Here is a 23205-nt window from a genome sequence, read left to right on the forward strand (position 1 = left end):
TTACAAGGTAGAAGACATAAAAAATTATGTAAGTGAGAATGGTCTATAGCTTGTTGACTGCAGTGTATCTCTGAGCTGGTTACAGGGAGGGTCTTTTTTGTAATTACTCAAATATTTATTGACCATAAAAACTGACTTTGGTAAGAATCACTGTGCAGCTGTTGATAATGTATAACAACATTTTGAGAAACAATTCCCTTCAAAGGGTTTTAGAATAGAGAAAGGGTTTAAAAAACAAACTTTATCAGATTGTGTATTCAAATTACAGATTATTCTTCCTCTTAATCGCACAATTTTTTTGACAATATCCCCCCTAAAATTTGTGCCACAATTTGAAGTGAAATTTTCACTGACAAGTTTTATTTTATATAGGATTTAGACAAGCAAAGGATTCCAAAAACCATAGTATACTTAGCCTTTCTAGCATGCGTCATCGCCAGCCCCTGTCATCGCTTACACATTTTCATGGGGGCCTGACTTCCCTTGAATTTTTTCAGTCAAGGAGACAAGATCTAAATATAGAATTTCAAATATGGCGCAAAACCACAAAAGATGGATAAAACCACACTTAGTAGTTTGTGCTCCATTTAGAAAGCTGCGGTTTTTATATCCACCAAACTTATTAAAAATGGGGGCTGGGGTAGAGTCACTAGTGAAATGACAAAACTTAGAAACAGAAAACTTAGTCAGAACTACTTTTGTTGGGAAGGATATTTACAATACGAAATGTAGGCCTACCTTTGTTCGTCGCAATTTCTGTCCTCCTTTTTCAAAATTGAGACATTTTCTTCTTTCGTTCCCTTCAATTGCCCTTGTTAGATTTCCAAGATTTGTTTAAACCCTGTTAACATCCTTTGAAGTTGTTTGTGTAAAGATGTTTTATAAGCTTAAATGCTATGAAAATCACCCACCGTGGGTGCTTAACCATCTGGAACGACATAAGATTAATCCTACACTATGGTCTGACTAATCAAAGACCTTGCATTGAAGTCTTATTTAAGAATAGAATGAAAGGTGAGACAGCCAACAATTCTTTTCAATTGTAAATGGAAGAAAGGGATCGGTTACATTTGTGAATGGGGATTTGGAATCTAAGCACTTTAGGGGATTCAATCCTGGTCTTTCCTTGGGAATTGTTGCAGATTTATGTTGTGCATTGAGATAATCTCTTTTGAGGTTGGGTTGGCTAGTGGTACTTTTCCTCGCTATCCACCTCTAGGACCGTGGTTCGAATCACTCCAGGGGCACTACCTGAAGTTGGGTTTTCAGTCCCTAATTAATTTTCCGTGGAATATTTTCTCTTCGGTGTTCTTCCCATCCATCTAAAACTTAAAGTTTCTTCTCTTCTCTCCATTGGGTTCTTGGCTAGTACAGTGTTCTTAGAGTCCTCGGCTTTAAAACCAGAAAAAAAACAAAAATTATGAAATGAAATGAAATGAAATCTCCCTGTTAGTCTCGTGTTCTATATTTAAACTATTGTAAAACATATCTGACCAATGCCCATCTCTGGTTTGTGACCACAAAAACAGGACTCCTAATTATCAATCTAAAGATGGATCCCAAAAAGATTTCGGCCTTGAGTCACGAGGCATCACCAAACTGACTCACTTCACACTCTTTAAATAATTCTGCCCATCGGTTCCTGAGATGGACCAGACTCAAGGAGGATGTGACCCCGATTATGAACTTCTGGTGGCCTTTTAGGAGGCCAGAGTAGAGAAGGGGAAATTTGAGTCACAACTTTTTAGAACCCCAGCATCTATATAGCTACATGTACATGGTCCCCTGGTGAAGGCAGGCAGGCCCTGGGAAACTGGACTGGGAGAAATATATTATAATGATATTCTCAAAGCATGGTACTGCTTGACATCACTTTGACATTGATTATTTATGAAAGATTTGCCGGATATTTGCAGAAGTGAGGATCAAGCGGTTATACTGCACGACTTGCAATCACATGGTTGTGGGTTCGAATCCTACTAAAGCTAACTGCTGATTTAACATTGACACAATGACTCGAATAAGTATTTTCATCTAGTTTACTGCAACAAATCTTTTTGATTTGTGCAACTCATAATCATAGACGTGAAACCAATGTTTGTATGCGAGAGATTGGCGTTTGTATACCCTTGTGGGAGTTTGCCGAGTTATCTTGATGGGAAGATCATAAACAAATGGAGAAATAAACAGAGAAAGAAACAAACAAACAGCAACAAAAAAGAGAAAAACACAGTTTGTCTGTTAAGTAGAGTTCTTAGTTTCCAGGTGCTTCTCACTCTGCTGTTATCAGTGTCCAATAAAATCAACAGAGGGGAAATATTCTTATCAGACCCACAAACCCCAATCCCACTCACTGATGTTATCCACAGGCATTATTACTATCCTCAAATATATAATAGAGTGTTATTTAGAACACACAGGTTTGGATCCCAAGTATAGTTTGAGCATTTGGGGATTCTCAAATTTGGCACAGAACATTGTCACTTGGCATTATAAGGGTGAAGTATAGATCAGAAATCACAAGTCTAATTCCCTTGGGTTAAATCTTATAGTGTCACTGTCTGCTTGGTTTTACTTTAGTACAATTATTAAAAATGGCCCAGAAATTCTGTGTTGTTTCTGCTAGTTGTAAAGTTTCAAGCTGTTCATCAGGACCATGTTTTTAATCACTTTTTGTCGCATGAGAGTTTTCTATCTGTAACAATATATGTTGTTGCTGAATTTTGTATTTTTGTGAATCACTTTGCGGCCTTGCAAAAGTGCTTTATAAATGTTATATTATTTTTACCATGGTAACTCAATGGTGTCATGCCAAAACAACCAACTTACGGTATCTCAAGATTCCCAGAAAGTCGGTCAAAGATCAACCTGTTTTAACTGATGTGACAACCTTGGAAAATGTTATCCTAACCACTTGAGGTCCAGATAACAGCTTTGAGGGCTGATGAGCAAAGTCCAGCTCGTAAAAACCTGAGCCTTGCATGCCAGGTTCAAACTCTGACCCACTAGTTGCCCCTTGTACAACAGTATAGCCAAGATCACTGATGATCAAATTCTTAAGGGTTAATGGGCCAATTCGCAAAACTTTAGGATTGGGGAAAATTGAGCAAAAGCAAGTTTGGGATTAAGGCCTCTTCTGAGACAAGTTACTTTTCCGAGACCTACAGTCAGTTTGAGTCGACTTTGTTGTTGATGCCGATGCTAGAAGTTGTAAAAATTTAAAGGGTGGACTCAGTAGAGACTGAATGTGGGAGGGGGGGGACCACTGTGTCAGAGAAAGTAATTACAAGACGCAAGAAGGAAACTGTCTGCTGTTAAAACATTTCGAACACAACAAGTCTCACACTGAGCTTCATTATAAAATCAGTTTAGACATTATGTGGAGTTCTTCAAGTTAGTAAAAGCAATAAATACAAATGGGTTACACCATACAACTTAATGGGTTGTTTTTGCTAGCAAAAAAAAAAAAAAGTCACAAGAAGTCTTCTACAAATCTATGAAATGGGGTTCTATGAAAAAGAGATGACACTGAAATGACATTTTACGGAAACAATTTCGTTGGTTGTTGGTAGGTACAGTAAAGAGAAAAGGGGAATGGGATGAATTTGTGTGGGTTCTTTTAAAGCAAAGAAACAAAAACCAATGGCTACTGGGTGCTTCTGATTTATTAAGGTTCTCAACATTTCACATAAATAAAATATTAACAATTAATTTGAGCCAACCACCAGTGGTCAACAAATAGTATAAGAAGACATTACTAAATGAAGAAATGAAATTGTAAACTTTAAATGTGCACATCACTGTTCCAAGGCTGTCCTGTTTCAGAGTACAATTTGGGAAAGGCGGCCCCCTGCTACAAGAGGGTATGAAGAGGGAATTGCCTCTTGCCAGGCACTTGTTGATTGTTTATTCATGGGAAATAAGAAAGCTTTGGAAAGCCCACAGTGTTCCAAGTACTTATACACAAGAACAGAAGAATTAAAACATTTAAAAATCTGTTTAAAGGCAGTGGACACTATTGGTAATTACTCAAAATAATTATCATCATAAAACCTTTCTTGATTACGAGTAATGGGGAGAGGTTGATAGTAAAACATTGTGAGAAACAGCTCCCTCTGAAGTGACGTAGTTTTCGAGAAAGAAGTAATTTTCCACAAATTTGATTTTGAGACCTCAAGTTTAGAATTTGAGGTCTCGAAATCAATCATCAGAAAGCACACAACTTCCTGTGACAAGGGTGTTTTTTTCCTTTCATTATTATCTCGCAGTTTCGACGACAGATTGAGCTCAAATTTTCACAGCTTTCATATTTTATGCATATGTTGAGATACACCAACTTTGAAGAATAGTCTTTGACAATTACCAATAGTGTCCACTGTCTTTAAATTATTGTTAATATCTGTATATTGTTGTAATGCACATCTGTATATACTTTTTATGAAACTTGGGCATAATAAATGAATAAATTATTATTATTATTATTAAGAATCCATAGAAAACACCAGTTATATGCATAAAACAACTTCAAGAAAGTAATACTTGAAAGAATTTAAGTTGTCCAGCTGCATGAAACAACCAAACAAGTTCATACCACACCCTTGAGAGAAAATTTGTCTGAGTTGTTTAGAAGTAAGCACATTTTAGTTCAAATCGAGTATCTTGGAGGGGTACTCTATAAGTCTTGAGTAAATGAGTATCTTGGAGGGGTACTCTATAAGTCTTGAGTAAATGAGTATCTTGGAGGGGTACTCTATAAGTCTTGAGTAAATGAGTATCTTGGAGGGGTACTCTATAAGTCTTGAGTAAATGAGTATCTTGGAGGGGTACTGTATAAGTCTTGAGTAAATGAGAAAGTCAAAAAGAAATTCTGATAAATAAGTGCTTTAAACCTTAATTTGAAAGTACAAAATAGTCAAACGATTCTTTGCTGCATTCATTGCAGATGAAGAAAGTTAGTTTTGTTGACTTACTATATGAGAGTATCAGGTGCTCAAGAAAACAGCGTAAGATTTTTATTTAACAGCTGCAATAATTGCATTGTACATAAATAATATTATTTTGGTTTCACCCTTACACCATGTGTGCGATAAGGGGTGGATTTCACATAGAGTTAAGACTAGTCTTATCTTGAGTTAGGACGAGTTACTCGTCTTAATTTAGGACTAGCCTTAAGTTTGTAACATCTCCTAGTAACTCTTTGTGAAATCAACCTAGAACTGTTTCTAGTGCCAAAAGCCAGGTGCCCCCACAAAAATCCATAAAACATGTAGTGCCCTAAAATAGGAAAATACATATGCCCCCACCCCAAGTTAAGAAGTCCTGGCTACCATACTAAACCACTGAACACTCTGTGCTTTCCGAGTCTTTGAGAAAAAAAAAACACCAAAGATGGTCTATGATTCCCCGGGCATGCTTGGTGGTTAAGTGGTTTTGTAAAGACACCAGCTCTTGAATGCCTGGATCATAGGTTCAAATTCCACCTGAGTACTATCTGTGTAGATTTTTGACTCTGAGTGCGGGACTTTGGAAAGCACAGAGTATACATTGCTTGTCGCACATCGATGTGGTAAAACAAAATTATTTAAAAAAAATTCCTGTCAGGATTTGTATACAAGCAACAATACTATAAAACACAAAATAGACTTCACTTTCAGATTAGGTAAACATCAATTGCAAATTACCAATATAACAGGCCTGATACTTCACAAACATAGGAAATTGTCTCCATGCCCCTGGTTATTGCCTTGGTGCCTTTTGAAATGTTCAAGTAATAATGTATACAGATAGAGATGCCTTTTACTAAGGAAAAACTGTCTTGCCCTTACACCACTTGATGAAGTAGCAGGCCTGATCTTCAAATTCATCTAATACCATAGATTCTGCACTTTATCTTGTTTATGATATTTCCAAATAAAATCTTGATATAAATACCAGAGTTGATAGGCCTACATATATAGAATTGTACTGTCTGAAGCTGCTGTTCTTTTTACTAAGTAAGATTTTATTGCCATCAATTTTTAGAGTGATTACCAAACGTATACCTTCCCTTAACCCTTTCACGCAATATTTATTTCAGTGTTAAATTGATCGTATGGACACATTAGTTGTTGATGCATTTTTCTTCTTCAAAAGGTGACCCCTCCCCCCTACTCCCATTTTGAAAGTAGGGACCTTTATTTTTTGTTTTACAACTATTTTATAAAGGGATTAAACCGGATTTAAGCGATTAGTCGGTACATGAAAGAGTTAAGGAAGAATGCTCAAACTTCATTCAACCTTTGCACTTATAAAAATTTGTTTATGTATTTATTAATCTATAATCTGACTTTGCTAGAGATTGTGGAAGAACACACTCATCCCTCTGGTATGATCCATATATGTTACATAAGAGTTGATAACTCGTCAATTATGACTTTTGACTTAAGAGACTTTGAAAATGCTGTGTGTATGGCTGTATGTTGAAGCAGTTGTCACATCACCAGGGCCCAATTTCATAGAGTTACTTTTTAAAAGCACAAAATGTAGCTCAGCACAACAAAATTTTCGCTCGGCCCCAGCGGCCAGGTCTATCCAGGACCGCTGGGATGAGCCAATCAGCTTGCACAGATTTTTGTGCAAGTATATTCCACATCAAGCACGCTCATTGGTTAAGGCAAGGCTCCTTAACCAATGAGCGTGCTTGATACGTTTGCCCATCCCAGCGCCTAAGGTTAAGGTAAGCACTGGGGCCGAGCGAAAAAAAAAATAATGCTTACCAGAATGAGTTTATTTGTTACTGGTATTCTGCTAACTATTGCTTAGCAGGAGGTTGTTAAGCAATATTTTCTGCTTAAGCAACTCCATGAAATTGGGCTGAGTTGACTTACAGATTCATCTCAACCCGTTAGCAGGTATCATGCAGGTGCAGTTCTTCAAAAAAAGCACAGGCTAATTAGCAAAGCTGTAGGGGACATCTTCTGGAGGCTCCTAAAAAGTAAGACCTGCAAAAATCTTTCAATACCTGTCTGGTTTTTGAAAGATTCAGTAAACGGGGTTATAATGTTTTTGTGAAGCACATAGATCATGAACTTCAGAATTCTGTTGAGAGCCAGTATTATTTTTAAGTGCAAGGAGGCGATTTTTTGCATCCATGGATTAAAAAGAAGGACCTCAATGTCGGGAAACAAACAAAAACAACGATCCGATCAAATGTTTAGTTTCCTTTCTTTCAAAACTAAGTTATTGCATTGATATTAGCATTGCATCAAAAGTTAACATTGGACAGAATCATTTCTATAATCAAAATATACTCTGAATACAATATACTTGCATTTCAAAACAATGTACAACTTTTGTGGACAACAAATTCTTTAATTAAAAGTTTATCTTGTAGAAAAATTGTGAAAGTGTACTTTTTGCACAATTTGTAAATTTGTTTTCATTGCATTTTACATACACTTTCATCAAGGCACAAATGGAAATACTTGTTTATGGATTAACAATTATTTTCATGCTTTTGGAACCCTCTGTACAAATCCATCCATGCACATCATGCATCCTGTAGTATATTCTACACTTCTCTGACAAATAAAGTTTGAAAAATGTACACAAAACCTTTGAATGTGAACTCCGACCTTCACTTTCAACACATAAAGGCATTTATTAGTAAAATTGTTTTAAAAAATTACAACAACAACAACAACAATAACAACAACAACAACAACAACAACAACAACAACAACAACAACAACAACAGCAACAGCAACAGCAACAGCAACAGCAACAGCAACAGCAGCAGCAACAGCAACAGCAACAGCAACAGCAACAGCAACAGCAACAGCAACAGCAACAGCAACAGCAACAGCAACAGCAACAGCAACAGCAACAGCAACAGCAACAACAACAACAACAACAACAACAACAATCACACTACAGAAGCACAACAGTTAGAAGACATGGGAAAGGCAATGGACCCTACCCATGAAATATGCTAATTACATTTACGCATGGGTACAGACCCTACTGGTTGGCAAACGCCATAGAGTTGTGCACTAAGCAGACGCACAATCGCGTCTGCGTCACGCAGCCATTAACCATGTACAAAACAGCACGATTTTCCCTCGTTTTGCCAACCAAAATGTTAGTGCGCACGCGCTATGTGTAATTTACATATTTCATGGGAAGGATCTATTGCTCTGAAACCTGGGGTCAATTTCACAAAGACTAAGGACTGGTCCTAGGAGATATTAAAAACTTATCGCTAGTCCTGAGTTAGGACGAGTAAATCGTCCTGACTTGAGATAAGATTAGTCTTAAATTTGTGTGAAATCCACCCCTGGGTACTTGGGTTATAGTATATAGAATAAAATAAAACATTTACCAAGTAAATCAGACGTCCGATTCTTTGGACGCCCATTTTTTTAACCCTGATCCTATGGGTGTGGAAGGTGGCGTATCTGTCCCTACAATAACTGCAATGCCGTTATACTCCGGTGGTTCATCTTTTTTCTTACTGTCCTCCTCAGCATATTTTTCATCCACTTTGTCAGAGAATCTCAACTTCCTGGTGTCTAAGGCGGCGATATCCGGTGCAGAGAAATTTCTGCGGTTCCTAAGCTTGCCATTTGCCAGTGTCGACTTCAAGGAATGTCCCGTCTTCTTCTTAATGTCAAGTTCCTGGGCGCTACAGCGAGGGGTATCAGCAACTGGATAGGTCACATTGAAATGGGAGTAATCAATGCTTAGATTGTCATCGGATTCAGCCATGGAGACGATGTGGCTGCTGAAGCGATGTCCCCACTTGATCTCTGAAGGAAGATAGGATGTCCGAGCCTGACAGAGAAGTCCTGTCTGTTCCACGACACCCTCAAGATACACAACGATCTCAAAGGAGTTATCTAAGAGGTCAACGTACGAGTATTTATACAGTGGGCTTTTCTCGTCGATGACGTGGCAGATGATGATTGGCCAGACAAGGAGGACATGATCCTCACCGATTTGTCCTCCGACGTCCATAGGGTGGCTGTATAACGGGATACACTCATCTTCCTCCGTGATCATTGGTCGAATTAACTGGGCCTTAATCTTAGCATCGAACAGATGAGACGAACGAATGTCACCGATGCGGAACATGAAACACATTTTACCGTTCCGTTCTGCGATCACGGCGTTGCGGCTAAACTTGAGGGTAGCTGCACGCTTTTTAGGACGGGCTATTTTGGCAAAGACACACCCGATGAGGAAGGCATCGACCAATGCGCTAAATACTGATTGGATAACGACCACAGAGACGCCGATCCAGCACTCCTCAGTTACAGACCGGAAACCATAACCAATAGTGGTCTGTGTCTCCAGTGAGAACAAGAACGCCCCAACATAGTTTTCAACGTTGTACACGCACGGCTCAAAGTTGGTATCGTTACGGCTTAGGTAGCCTAGGTCATTATGCCACCAAGCTAGACCGTACCAAATGCCACTGAAAGCCGCCCAGCCTCCGATATAAGCAATACTAAAGAACAGCAACATTAGCCGCCACCTCAAATCAATCAGCGTAGTGAAAAGGTCGGCAAGAAAGCTTAACTTGTAAATAGCTTTAGTGTTGTGGATGACGTTGCACGCCCCATCTTTGTTAACCAGCCTCTTTAGTTTCATTTTCTTTCTCATGTTAGCCTGGTAGACGATTTTCTGTACGGACTTGCTTCGCGCAACACTTCGAGGGTGATTTATACCGTTTTTGGTGACATCGCTGAAGCTCTCTGACCAGGGCAGAGACGGCTGTGTGTGCTGACTCTCCTCCATTTCCTCTGACACCGAACAGCTAAGACAACGTTTTAAATTCCCGTGCCCCGGCGGACGAGAAAAGCGTATCACCTCACACTCCCGACACTTTTTCTCTTCTGATATCATTGTGGCCTGATTCTCCAGCACCAAGTTCAAAGGGCTCAATTTTCTGTGACCTAGCCGAGATATTGAAAAAAGATTACACGATCAATTCAAAACTATCTCCAAAGTACAATACCAGCACCCTAACTTAATGCAGTTAACAAGTTTTGTTTACATACACACAGAGATAAAGGCTAGCTATAGCATGATGGCTGGTGCTAAAGTCAAACTAGTCCCTGAAGTGACATCAACACTGACTTTATAAGTGGAAAGAATTCACCACCAACAACAGGTTGTTATCTGAGTGGCAGAGTCCAAAGATGAGGAGGGGTAGGTGTTTTAAAACCTTAACTGATAACGATGACAAAAAACAACAACATTTGGACAAATACTGCTGTTTGATTCCCTTGCAACCTAAGGCATACTTAATTTCATTGTACAGAGTGATGTCCTAATCATTGGATCCATCAGTGAACATGTGGTCCGTTTACACAGGTCTTATATTGACATTTAAGCTGCTACTATACCACTTGATGTTACAAAACTATCAGATTTGGACTATGAATAAGTTTAGTGGTATTTTTTATTTGTCAAGTGTGTATTTCAGTGTAGAAACAAGTGGCTAAGCTTCAAATATAAATAGTTTCGCACTTTTTATCAACACAATTTCATTGTTTATATAGTTTCTTTTTTTGTGTGAAAACGAGACAGTAATAACATCAATGCAAACTCACTGAAATCTACAACAGTCTGGAAAAGTTTTTGAAAAAATTGACTTGCCATAAAACTCTGATGTTTGTTTAGGACTTGAGTGAAAGAACATACAGACTAACCAGCCTTGATAACTACAGCCTTCAGCGATAAAAGGCGACCTTTGAGCTAGAATTTGATTATTAGGCAAAATAGAACATTCCAGATCTCCATCAGGCTTTCTAGACTCAATTTGACAAGTGATTGTCCATCAATGTCAAATTGAGTGGCCATATAAAAACAAAGGCTTATATTATAGCCTCCCTCAATCAGGAACACTACAAACTGTACTTCTGAAGTGAACGACCACTGAAACACAATGGGCTCTTGATACAGACAATTTCAAATGATCAACCCAAGTTCAAACGCAGAGGTTCAAATGAAGTGCTTATCATCAGTTATCACCATTCAGTGGCTGTGCACAAGTTTCCTCTACCAAAATGTCAACAACTCCAAAGTCCCCAACAACAGGTTGAAAAACGTGTCAACAAATCTAATACAAAATCCAGAGTATTTTACCAGAAGGTGACTTACCTTTACTCTATTGGAGTTCGTGCAGTACAGTGCCCAATGAATCCCCACAGTTACACACCATGGGTAGATATATATTAAAGAATCCAACCGCAAGAAGCTATTGAACTTCAGAGAACTAGTTCACAAACTGCAACCTGTTGATTATTTCAGCAACTTATATACCATTCACGGTATGCACTGAATAACACACCATAGATTAACAGAAACACTGGAGGAAGTGGACGGTCCTATCATGATTTTGATTTCCCAAAATGAGCTGTAGAGAGTCTCTGCACTGGGTTTCCTTCTATTTATACTGAGTGTAGGTCTGGGTGACCCTGAGCCCACTGTGACCTCACTCTAAGAAAGCTAGGAAGGGAAAAACAGGTGGCTCATATAATTGGTGTACCCATGTCTTGAACCCCCCCCCCCTCCCTCTCCCAACACACATACTCAGGGCATAGAGGAAGGAAAATGCTCACAGAGGATTGGCGATCACAGTCTAGCGATCTAAAATAAAAAATGACTGACTATGACAAGAGGAAGTGTTGAATTAGGGAGTAATTCAATAAACTCGGAGAGGCTGAACCTTGGATAGTCAGGGGCTGATCTAGGGATTTGCTTCTAAAGAATTTGGGCGGCTGATGAGGCAGTTATTGACTGCATTACTGCTATTTGCTGGAGCAGTCTCAAGTGAAACTCAGACTGACCAATTGTAGAATGTTATTAAGCAATCATTTGCATAAGTTTGTTGACAATTTCTTTTAGCAAGGCTATGAAACCAAAATCGATTTGGTCTTGATTTCTGCAAAGATTATTTGCAGTTGCAGACATAAACTGAAATACTAAGTAAGATAATAGCTATAGCTGTCAGTCTTTGTTTCAATACGACACCGCCTGTAACTGTAATGTTTCGCGGCTGAACGGTCTCGAGCATCAAATTCAATTCTCATGGCTGCATGAGTCATTAAAGTGGTGAGTTTGAATCTTGGTCAGGACAGTAATTAAGCTTCTCCAAGTAGTAAATGCGGACTGTGTCGTGGCCGAGCGGTCAAGTGCACTGGACTATAACTTTGGCGTTCTGATCGCCAGAGTAAGGGTTCGAGTCCCAGTCTTGACACTTGTGTCCTTAAGCAAGACACTTATTATTGCTTTTCCCTTCGGATGGGACTATAGAGCCATAGAGGTCCTTGCACGGTGAAAATTCCCATTTCAAATCAATAGACTTTAAGTTTTTCTTTAAAATGCTCCTAATAAACACCCTTTAAATACCTGTTTTCAGTTGACACCCCAAAATCTTTTTTGTATCATGTTTCCTTTCTCAAGTCTACTAAATTAAGGCTTGAACTGGTACTTAATTAATTTGCCAGTGGTTAACTGATTGCCTTGTCATTCAAAAATCACATGATTTTCAAGCTGTGGAAAACTTTCACCTCTTTCAGCTGTTTGTTACTGTTTTTTAATAGCAGCAAAGTTGAAGACACATCTTTTCCTGTAAGTAAGTTGAACTTGTGGTGACAGTCAGGAAGTAAAAGTGAAACTATCTCTATTAAAAAGTGAAAGTGTGAAGACCTACTTCCCCCTTCAAGTTATGAATCGAATGTGCAAGTAGAATGTTTTGTCGCCATTTGACAAGAATGTTTTGTTTACATTTGACATTCAAACAATAGTGTTTTGTTGTCATTTGACTCTTTGGTACCACCGGCTTTGATGTTGTTGATTAGGAAGATGTTCTGCTTTCGCTTTTTGCAGGAGTATGTTTCAGATATAACTTTGGTGTTTTCATTGAAACCAGACACACATTATTAAATTACTTTGATTAACTTTCAGATTGTTATTCCGAGTTCGAACAAAGAGTAATTTAGTGTGACTGCAATGTAAAAGAAAACAATAATTATTCTTTAATAAATTACTTATTTTGCATTTAAGATATTACTTTGACTTATAATTATATTCAGCTCATTTTCTTTCATACTGCACAATGTTGAAATCAAAATTTGGTCTTGAAAACAAAGACAAATAGACTAGAGCATGACTTGAATCAACAACATCCAGATTAACGTGACGGTGCTCTACCTACTGAGATTATCAAGCTCTATGTTGGCAGTCTCCCCATTTTGTCAATTTCTTTACTCATGGTCATATTGCTTCTGACTGGCACCCCGGAACAAAGATATTTACCGAATAGGGAGACGAGGAACACTAGGGCTAGTTAGCTCAAATGCAAAAAAAATTTGCAGATGAAAGAACTCTCAAGTGAACAAAAATACAGTTATTTGTTATCATTACCTTGGCGTTGTAACTTTGCCTGTGTGTGAAGTTTTTTTTTATACATATTTTTCACAGGTTTTAAACTCCAAGAATTGATCTGCCCCTATTTCCAACAATCATTCATCAAACATCTTAACCTCTTGCTCTTTCTTGCTATGCTTATTTGTCCTCTGTCTGTACTTTTTTGACAGCATCTACAGGTGTGTCAACAGTAGGCCTCCTTCAAATCAGTTGAGTATCTTCTACTACACGTATGTTCCCACTGGCCTAGGTGTAACAGCGTCTGGTAAGCTTTGGTTCTCTTAATGTGAGTTATTGAAATATTATTACCCCTTTTACGACATTTACTGTTTAAAGGGACAATTTATAAATGGAGCTCACTGTGTGATTCAATTCTATAGTTGTAGATATGTACATGTACCATAAAACTAACTTGGAAAGTTTCATTTATTTTTACCCTTACACCAATAAATAATAAATAATAATAATAAGACTTGTAATGCGCATACCAATGTGTTTAAATAAGTTCTGTGCAAAAAATCCATAGGCAAATCACTCATTTGGGATACGAACTTGCAATCATTGCTATGGAGAATGTCTTGTGACTACCACCGAGGCACCGAGCTTGCCTGGTGGCTAGAGGTAGAAAACACTCATACTTTGTCCCATCCGGAGTTTATTGTCACAGTTGTTGTGGCTGCCTAACAGGGCGGGCTGTCAACAGAACTCCAAGATGTTGTTTCAGGACTGTGTCCTCCATCTTGGCAGTGGTCTTTTGTTTGTTTGTATTTTGGTTGTCTACCTTAAAACCAGGAAATTACCTTCTCTGGAGTAGATTAGGGCTTCATTTCAGGGACCTGCTCATGACGTTTCTGCTAAGCCAACATAAGCATGATACCAGTCACAGATGAGATACTTGACATTCTATTTTGGCTGGTTACCTTAATAATAATATTTGAGTTTATATAGCGCTTTCTCACTCCCAAACGGGTGTCTTAAAATTAGCACTTCAAATTATTACCCCTGGTCACTGGGCCATAATTCACTTAAACAATCTCAGCTCCCTGGGGGAGTATACAGCCTTGTGCAACAAATGCGCTACTCGGCTAAATCAATCACAAGAACCATCTCTGCCGTCACAGGTCCCCATTTACCCCTGGGTGGAGAGAAGCAATAATACACTTAAAAGTGTCTTGCTCGGGGACACAAGTGTCACGACTGTGATTCGAACCCACAATCTGCTAGCCATACTTTTGCTGTTCTTACTGGGCTACTTTTCATAGCCAATCAAGAAATGTTCCCGTGAAGGCGCATGCTTTAGGTTTAGTAAAGGCCATGTCACATAGGGTTACTTCACTCTACGGAGAAGGAAGACTTTAGCAGCACAAGAGACATTCTTTGAGCTGTTACTCACCATCCCCAAGAAAATAGTAAGACAAACTGGAATGTGAATGAATTGTCTTCTAATATTAGGAGAGTGCCTGTAACTGATTACCCAATAAATTGTATTGTGTGGCATGGCCTTTAAAGGTAAAAGACAGTGTTTAAAAAAAGTAATAATATAAAAAGTTATGAAGTAAAGGGAGGGGTTTAAACCCTCGGAGGTCGCCTGCTATCTTACTGACATATCATACTGACAAAGATTTGCTTGTGATGTGCCACAATCAGGATGTTCTCTTCTAATTCAGTATCATTTCCAACAGCTCTCAACATTTGAACGTTAACAGCATTAGAAAATGTGTAACCTTAACATGAACTGTCCTTTAAAGAACTCTACCCGAAGAGTAGGGATCTCTCCAACCAGGAGTCATTGATTCAAGCTTACTCTTGCACCTATATTCTTCCCGTCTAAACCCATAATCTACCTGGAAACACTAGTCTGCCCTTTCTTACATAGTGCTACAGACCTTGAGTGACTTGTAATCGCTCTATAGTTGGTCATGAGCACATGGTCAGTTCGAACACACGCAGGGCTGCAGGATCAGCGAGCATCACATGTTTCTGCATCATGGGATGCTACAATTATCCCCGCGATAAACCAGGGTATATTTTAGGAGCGCACTAGAACCTTCTCTCCCATATGGCGTAAGAGAGAGAAAGTACCCAGAGTTCTGGGGGAGTTTTTCAGCTGTGATCAAGACACTACAATTCGGATCCGGGAAACGAAGCATTAGAACATATGTGTCGTTGTTGTTGCGTACATGCACTTCCTGTAAGGGAGGGAAATCTTAGTTGGAGGACAACTTTAAGCTTTGAGCTGCAGCAACCCTGGCCTTTCTTGATTTCTTTGGCAACTCACTCATGATTAAGTTAGTTGCAAAATTATAAAGCCACACATCATTTTGAACTCTGTCCAAATATGCTGTTTTACAAAGGCAGTACCGTGATTTCAAAGTGATTGATAATTTTTTTTATTTTTTTTTATCACAGAAAGAAAATTGTTAGTTGATCAGCTTTTAAAAACATACTTATATTCATTTATACCCCCATTAGATTATACAAACCTTGACCCAGCTGTATACTTTGTATTATACAAATGTTTCAAATGAATATTTCAAACCAACATCTGGACGGTTTTAATAGTACACTTCAATCTGGCTGTCGCTCTTTGGGGTCAGATTCCCTATTCACAATGACAAAACTTGTTGGAACTACCATTGCATATAAAGAGACCAGACTCTTGTGAGTATTCTTCGAATTTGACGTGAATTTGACGTCACAGCCTCCTTTCGCAGCGATTATTCGCAAGGGAGTAGAGCAGAGTTCAACTGCTGCGAATTGTTCGTTGTGAATTTGTGACGTCAAGATTCGCTTTGCATTCGCATTCGCAGGAAGTATGAACCGGGCTTAAGTCTCAGGTTATATCCAAATTGGTGGCTATGGCTATGACAGTGCCAACTCCTTCTCTTTGCGAAAAGTGTGCTGGATTCTTTTATGTGCAGTACACAACACATTGGACCTATACCGCTTTACGTCCAATCCGAAGGACGCAGCAATAATGGCCAAGTGTCTTGCTCGAGGACCAAGTGTCACAATTGGGACTGGAACCCACACTCTGCTAATCAGAAATATCAGAGCTTGAGTGCAGTGCTCTTATCCGCTCAGCCAGAACAGTCAATGTGTATTGATGCGGCAATCCAGCCCTAGCTGTGGCCATTAGCAGCCAATTTTGACATGGTCAGCCTATATAATGTTTTAAGCATGATGACGCGGCAACAAGCAGCAACTCGCTGCAGCCACAGTCACTAATTAGGATACGCCCTTAGTTTGGTTACATAAGTTGAGTGGCATAAAACTGCTGCACCATAACGAAGGTTTTTGTTATAATCGCATAAGCAGATATTTTATGGTCCAAATTTGTGTCGTTTGTTGAGCTACAGCTGCATATAGGGACTGGATGGATGGAATCCCCTATTGATCTGGCATTGAGGGTCAGAGAGAGGAAATGATTAAGAAGGTCTGTTTCCATAATATAATAATGCAATTTATATTCAAGCTATAAAGTGATGTCGGATCAGCATACAGAGTGTGACTTTCCTCTATGGCCCCTGGGGCACATAAGGATCTTGCCAGGGGAAGGATATTGTCAAAGGGAAGGGGGTTGGGGTCAGTCAAACTTTGTACATCACCCCTGAATGTCAACTCTCTAATATTTTGTCTTGTCATCTGGCTTGAATTTCATAAAACCTGCAAGCACAAAAACTAGAAGAGTATTTTGCTTAGCAAAAACAGGTTACCAGCCACACATCCACCAAGTTTGCATTGTTGCGACTGGTGTCCCACTGCTTTTTGTTTTGCTAAGCAAAGAAATTAAAGCATTTTCATTTTGAGTGACCTCTTGTGAAGTGTATGGTGGGGTCAGGGTTCTGCTTCAGCACGAGTAGTTATGGGCACCCTGTGCTGTATAGTCTTGTTTGTTCTCAACGGTTATTTGCATTCCAAGAAGCAAATTTTTGTTTTGGGGTTGTGCCTTTTCTCTTGCTGTTTGTCCTGGGATGCATGTTATTTTTCTCAAATCTCAGAACATTCTCCTTATCAAATCTTTGCTTAAATCCTGCCTTTTTTTTTGAGAGCTCATAATGACCAACGAGTGTTAGATGGGCACCTTATAATTTCAATATTAGAGCCTATTGATTGATTGGTCGATTGAGTGAGGAACACTGCAAGATAAGTTTTCATTTCAAAATCCACGTTATTTGTAAAACCATTGAAAGTGAGCCTTCTTCACACTATAATTCTGAATATCTTATCAAATTTGTAGACTGAGCTTCCAGAATCTTGTAGCTACTGTTTAAGAGGGGACGCGTTTTAGAGTACAGCCTAGGGTGGATTTCACAAAGAGTTAAGACTAGTCTTATCTCGAGTTAGGATGAGTTAATCCTCCCAACTTAGGACTAGCCTTTTATTAAGTTTTTAATGTCTCCTAGGTTTTATGACTAGTCCTAACTCTTTGTGCACATTTAAAACAAGAACAACGTCTATCCAAACTGACTTCTTGAAGCACACTGTTGTCCACAGACTTTTATTGCTACTTGATTACTCATAGATATCAAAACTGTACATAAAAGATCGTTATAAATACAAAAGAAGAAATATTATAAGTAAAAATCTACAAGACAAAAGGCATCATTGAATCCAGTCACAAGCGTCTTATACATCCACAACACTCATGAGCAGTTATGCAGATGATCATATCTGCCGCATCCCTAAGATTACATCTCAATAATTAAGAGTCATATAAATTTATGAGTGATCTCTGGGCCTGATCTCACAAAGCATTCAGATTTATCTTAGGATGAGTTGTCAATACAACTCTTCAGATCAGTTAGCTCGTTGTGAAGTCGAGCCCAGGATTCCAGAAAATTACAGTCATGTCGTAAACTATTGAGCAGATAAGTTCATATTTAAGTCCTAGCATGAAAAACCAATACTTTAAAGTTGGGTGCTTTTGCTAGTATTAATTTTGTGATATTTGCATCACAAATAGATCCTGTTGACTATAGCTCTTCTCAGAAATGTGTATCTAATTTTGGTCAATCTGAACCTTACTCACAATACTTAACATTGACCCCTTGAACGCACGTCACACACGGCGACTGTGCCACGCTCTCCATTGTGGTTGGCAATTACGTGTAAATGCTGCGTCGCCTAAAATGCGCACTTCACTGAATATCGCACAATGACATTGCCCCCAAAATGGCGCATGCAAGATTATTATGATGATGATGTCAGGTGAATTTGGTCAATAAGCAGCTATGTTAGTACTGGTAGCAGTAGTTCATAATTGCCAACATTCCTAATGTACTGGCACCAAACCTTGAATCATGGAAAGATAACCATACAGTATAAATTACTAATGGCACACTTTGTAATGATACAAAGTTAGTAAGCATACCAATAGCAATAGTTTTGCCTACATTTAATGCTGCACATTATCTTGATTCATAGAGAGTAAGGGATACTAGTTGCAGCAGCTTTTTTTTTGTCAGACCTGGATCCTTAATGATGACGTATACATGACTCTCCTGGTTACCGTTTCCTGCTTCAAACAAGCTACATTGGTTGGGTAACATTTGGCAGTAACATTTTTCGGTCATGTATGACACATAAATTACCAATCACAAAGTTGTAGTGTCTGTTTCTTTAGAAACATTCTGTCTTTTAAAGGTTTTTCCAACGATATTACAAATCTTTACAATGCCTCTCGGCCTAGGTTCTATTTTTTTTACCAGAACAGTTTCAATGCTTCAAAAATTATAATTTTTTTATTAGAATTTCAGAATTTCATTGACACAATGAAATCCTGTAAAGCAAACTGTCGACATCGAATGCTCTAATAAAATGTACCAAGCATTCTACATTCTCTTTCGAGTAATTAAGGAAAGTCTTCACTGTGATTAGGCCAAACTTTGGCAGGTAAATCATGGCTGATTATTCAGCCATGATATGGTGAAATCACGGACTTGCCTCGTCAAAATATTAAACAGTAGTAAGGTGAGTCAAGCTAAACTCAAAGATGTTTGAATTCCTGTGTACATAAAAATAAAACTTCGCTTTACTTTGATCAAAAGTTTTGGAAAGCAGAACTGTTGGTTCTTCCAGTGTTAAAATATTATTTGTATAGAGGTTAAGTGTTTAATTATGTGTATTAAATTTCCTGCAACTGAAGAATATTATAATAGCGCGTCAGGAGAAGATAAATATATTAATAAAATTCACAGCAATCAGAAATTGTATTTAACATGTTTTAAAACATCACAACCTTGGATCTGCATCCGAGTCTCTAAACATTTCACTCAAATATTTCAGTGTCTATGAGACTAAGCAGACAAAAACCCCAAACCAATCAACAAATTGTACTATTTTACGAATCAATTATAAAACGTTTGTCTATATAGTAAAAATCAAGTGTACAACTTCTTTTTTTTTTTTACAATATTTACAAAAATGCATATTGATAATATATTTTACACTTTATACAGGTATTTATTTTAGAGAAATAATGTGGCAGCTTTGATATTGAATTATTTATAAGGATGAATGCCAATTTAAGGGAGAGTACATCACCAATGATGGGCTTCTTCCTTTGGCTACACGGTGGTTCCACTGGTGAACAAACCTGAAAGAACAAGAACAAAGTATTTTATATAATATTATTTTGTTTTGCACCAATGTGTACTAGTAAAAAATTCAGTGTACATTTGTTTTGGTACTAAGCAGTGTACACTCGGTACTTTCAAGAGTTCTGTAAACAAAATTCCCAGGCAAATTACTTGGATGGGATTTGAACCCCAAACCTTTGCATAGTTAGAGCAGCTGTCTAACCACTAGACTACCACGATACTACAGAGTAGGTAGTTGTTAGACAAGTGTTGCAGTGATAAAGTACAATTTTACAATTTTAAGGAGTGCCTTTGATTGCCATGAGCTGTCTCAAATCCCAAAGCACATTCATTGTCTACCGCCCTCATCCATCCGAAGTTTTCCTAATCCTACCTAGCAATTAATCCCCACTTTGGGCACTGAGCCAACTTAACATGATGACCTCAGTTGTGTGCATCCCAGCTGGCTTTGAGGGGGGTGGCTTTGTTGTTATTTTCCGTTATTGACTGATGATGAAGGGAGCGCAGCCACTAAACCAATCAATACAAACGGTTTTTCAAAAGATGCTAGGCTTGTCATTTCGTGACCAATGAGGACTTAGCGAGTGTTCAGCATACATTGTACAAGAGGTATCTCAATGACAGTCTCACAAGTAATACAGCAGTATTGGAATCTAAGTGGTGACCATAACTGTCAACGGGGAAGACCACCAGGGACTTCAGGCTGGGGGGGGGGGGGGAAACATTGACATCACTATATCTTTTATAAATGTTTACTTTGATCTTGAGAGTACTGAAAAGTCCAAATTGAGTCATGGTGTTTTCACTTCTCACTCCAACCAAAGTACCACTTCGTGTTAAAATTATTACCAAGATCATTCTTTTTAGTTTAAGGGAAGGACCAGTGCAGGAAAAGTCTGCAAGACTGCAAGACTTGTAGCTCAAAAAAAAAACTCTTCCTGGACCAAAAGACTCTTCTATAGGGTCAGGCCATTAAATATGCTAGACACTATTGGTAATTGTCAAAGACAAGTCTTCTCACTTGCTGTATCTCAACATATGCATAGAACAACAAACCTGTGAAAACTTGAGCTCAATTGGTCTTCGAAGTTGCGAGATAATAATGAAAGAAAAAACACCCTTGTCACACAAAGTTGTGTGCTTTCAAATGCTCGATTTCGAGACCTCAAATTCTAAATCTGAAGTCTCGAAATCAAATTTGTGGAAAATTACTTCTTTCTCGAAAACTATGTCACTTCAGAAGCTCACAATGTTTTATACTATCAACCTCTCCTCATTACTCATTACCAAGTAATTGAGTAATTACCAATAGTGTCCACTGCCTTTAACTATTGGTTCTTAATTATTGTATTGAACATGTAAGCTTATTAAACATCTATTAAATTGATTGACTCTATTATAGTCACTAATGGTCCAAAATTGATTTTCCCCTAATAAAAGAAACTTAAATAATGTTTTTCTTGTTGTATTAGTTTCCTCTGAATCTCCGAATAGTAAATGTTTACAGGTCATTGATTGCTATCATAAAGATAAACAATGGGGTCCATGTTCGTCTAGACAAAGAGTTAAACAAGAAGGGGCGACAATGGGAGGCCATTACACACTATTTAAGTTGAAATGCATACTGGTCTAGAGTTAGCCAGAGGAATGTCTTGGTGTCTTTGGACGCCCTGTTTTCTGTACATTTGGACACCAAGTTTTTAAATTTCCAAAAAACTTTGCTACCCTTTTTAGACACCCTTTTACAGAATCCTGGTTAATACTCAGACTGGTTAAACCACTTCCAAAGAGCAGCCATCACTTTACATCTAGACCTTATGCATTGACGGCGTGGCACCAGCATCTTAGAAGTTTTAAAATTTCCAACAAATGTAGACACCCTTTTATCAAATCCTGGCTAAAACCACAGACTGGTTGAACCCATTCCCTAGAGCAGCCATCACTTTACATCTACATGTAGACTTTATGCATTGACGTCATTGCGTCTGCATCTTAGAGGTAAAACGATGATCAGACAATGGAAACGCACATCCTGGTAGGTGCGGTGCACAGGATGGGCCAATGAGCAATCTCTTTTGACCTCTTACTGAGTGGTGCCCTACTCAAATTCCTAAGGTCTACTTTATAAAAAAGAAGGAAAAAACATCACCAGCAGCAACCAACACTGCACCCCAACTCCCACAGTTTGTGTCTGGACTGGTAGCTCCAGAAAACCTGTACTTATTAATAGCTCGAGTCTGCGTAAGGTAAATGTGAGTCAGAACCTCCTTTTGCCACCAGCCCCCCACCCCCCATCCCCACCCCCACTCCATTAGCCCTCACACCTCAAATCAATGTACAGGTATCAGCTTGTATATTTGGCTGTACCCACTATGTACACCTTTAAATTTGGTTGTACCCATTTGGTACACCTTTTTGGGGGTTGTACCCATTTGGTGCACCTTTGCATTTGGGTGCACCCATTTGGTACACATTTATATTTGGCTGTACCCATTTGGTACACCTTTACATTTGGCTGTACCCATTTGGTACACCTTTATATTTGGCTGTACCCATTTGGTACACCTTTACATTTGGCTGTACCCATTTGGTACACCTTTATATTTGGCTGTACCCATTTGGTACACCTTTATATTTGGCTGTACCCATTTGGTACACCTTTACATTTGGCTGTACCCATTTGGTACACCTTTATATTTGGCTGTACCCATTTGGTACACCTTTATATTTGGCTGTACCCATTTGGTACACCTTTATATTTGGCTGTACCCATTTGGTACACCTTGGCATTTGGTTGTACCCATTTCGTACACCTTTTTTTGTACACCTTTATATTTGGTTGTACCCATGTCATAGACCTGTACATTTGATTGTACCCATCTCATGCACCTTAGCATTTGGCTGTACCCATTTCGTACACCTTTTTTCGTACACCTTTATATTTGGTTGTGCCCGTTTCTTAAAACTGTCTTCTTCAAGATCGAATCAACAGTACAAAGGAACTAGAGAGCAGGTGAAGTGTCACTCTGTGTAACCATGTACTGTAGAAAATTTACTTGTAACTGTTTGCTGATGAACAATTAACAGTTACAAGATAGCTTTCAGTGGTTAAACACCATTGACAACAACACAAAGGAAACAGAACAGGAATGGATGAGAGGTTGTTTTGGGGGAAAGCCAATCGGCA

The 23205-nt window shown here is 38.6% G+C and overlaps 1 protein-coding gene and 1 long non-coding RNA gene across 2 annotated transcripts in view; one reads left to right on the forward strand and one right to left on the reverse strand.

Moving 5' to 3' along the window:
- The window catches only part of LOC117292588, a 34798-nt gene that overhangs the window by 4357 nt on the left and 7236 nt on the right, over window positions 1-23205 (forward strand). Inside the window, exon 3 of the long non-coding RNA XR_004519295.1 lies at window positions 13587-13681. This is a non-coding gene — a long non-coding RNA (uncharacterized LOC117292588). The remainder of the gene's footprint in view (window positions 1-13586; window positions 13682-23205) is intronic.
- Window positions 8288-11451, reverse strand: LOC117292587 (G protein-activated inward rectifier potassium channel 3-like). The gene is made up of 2 exons (XM_033774697.1): window positions 11146-11451; window positions 8288-9935 (listed from the first exon to the last, which is right to left on the reverse strand). Exon 2 carries the CDS (start codon window positions 9883-9885, stop codon window positions 8368-8370), a length of 1518 nt encoding a protein of 505 aa, XP_033630588.1. The 5' UTR covers window positions 9886-9935; window positions 11146-11451; the 3' UTR covers window positions 8288-8367.

Source organism: Asterias rubens, chromosome 7 (assembly GCF_902459465.1).
Source record: "Asterias rubens chromosome 7, eAstRub1.3, whole genome shotgun sequence".
NCBI lineage: Eukaryota > Metazoa > Echinodermata > Asteroidea > Forcipulatida > Asteriidae > Asterias > Asterias rubens.

Coding starts and splice junctions, on each gene's coding strand:
- LOC117292587 (XM_033774697.1), bottom strand. CDS start 9,885: ATGATATCAGAAGAGAAAAAGTGTCGGGAGTGTGAGGTGATACGCTTT.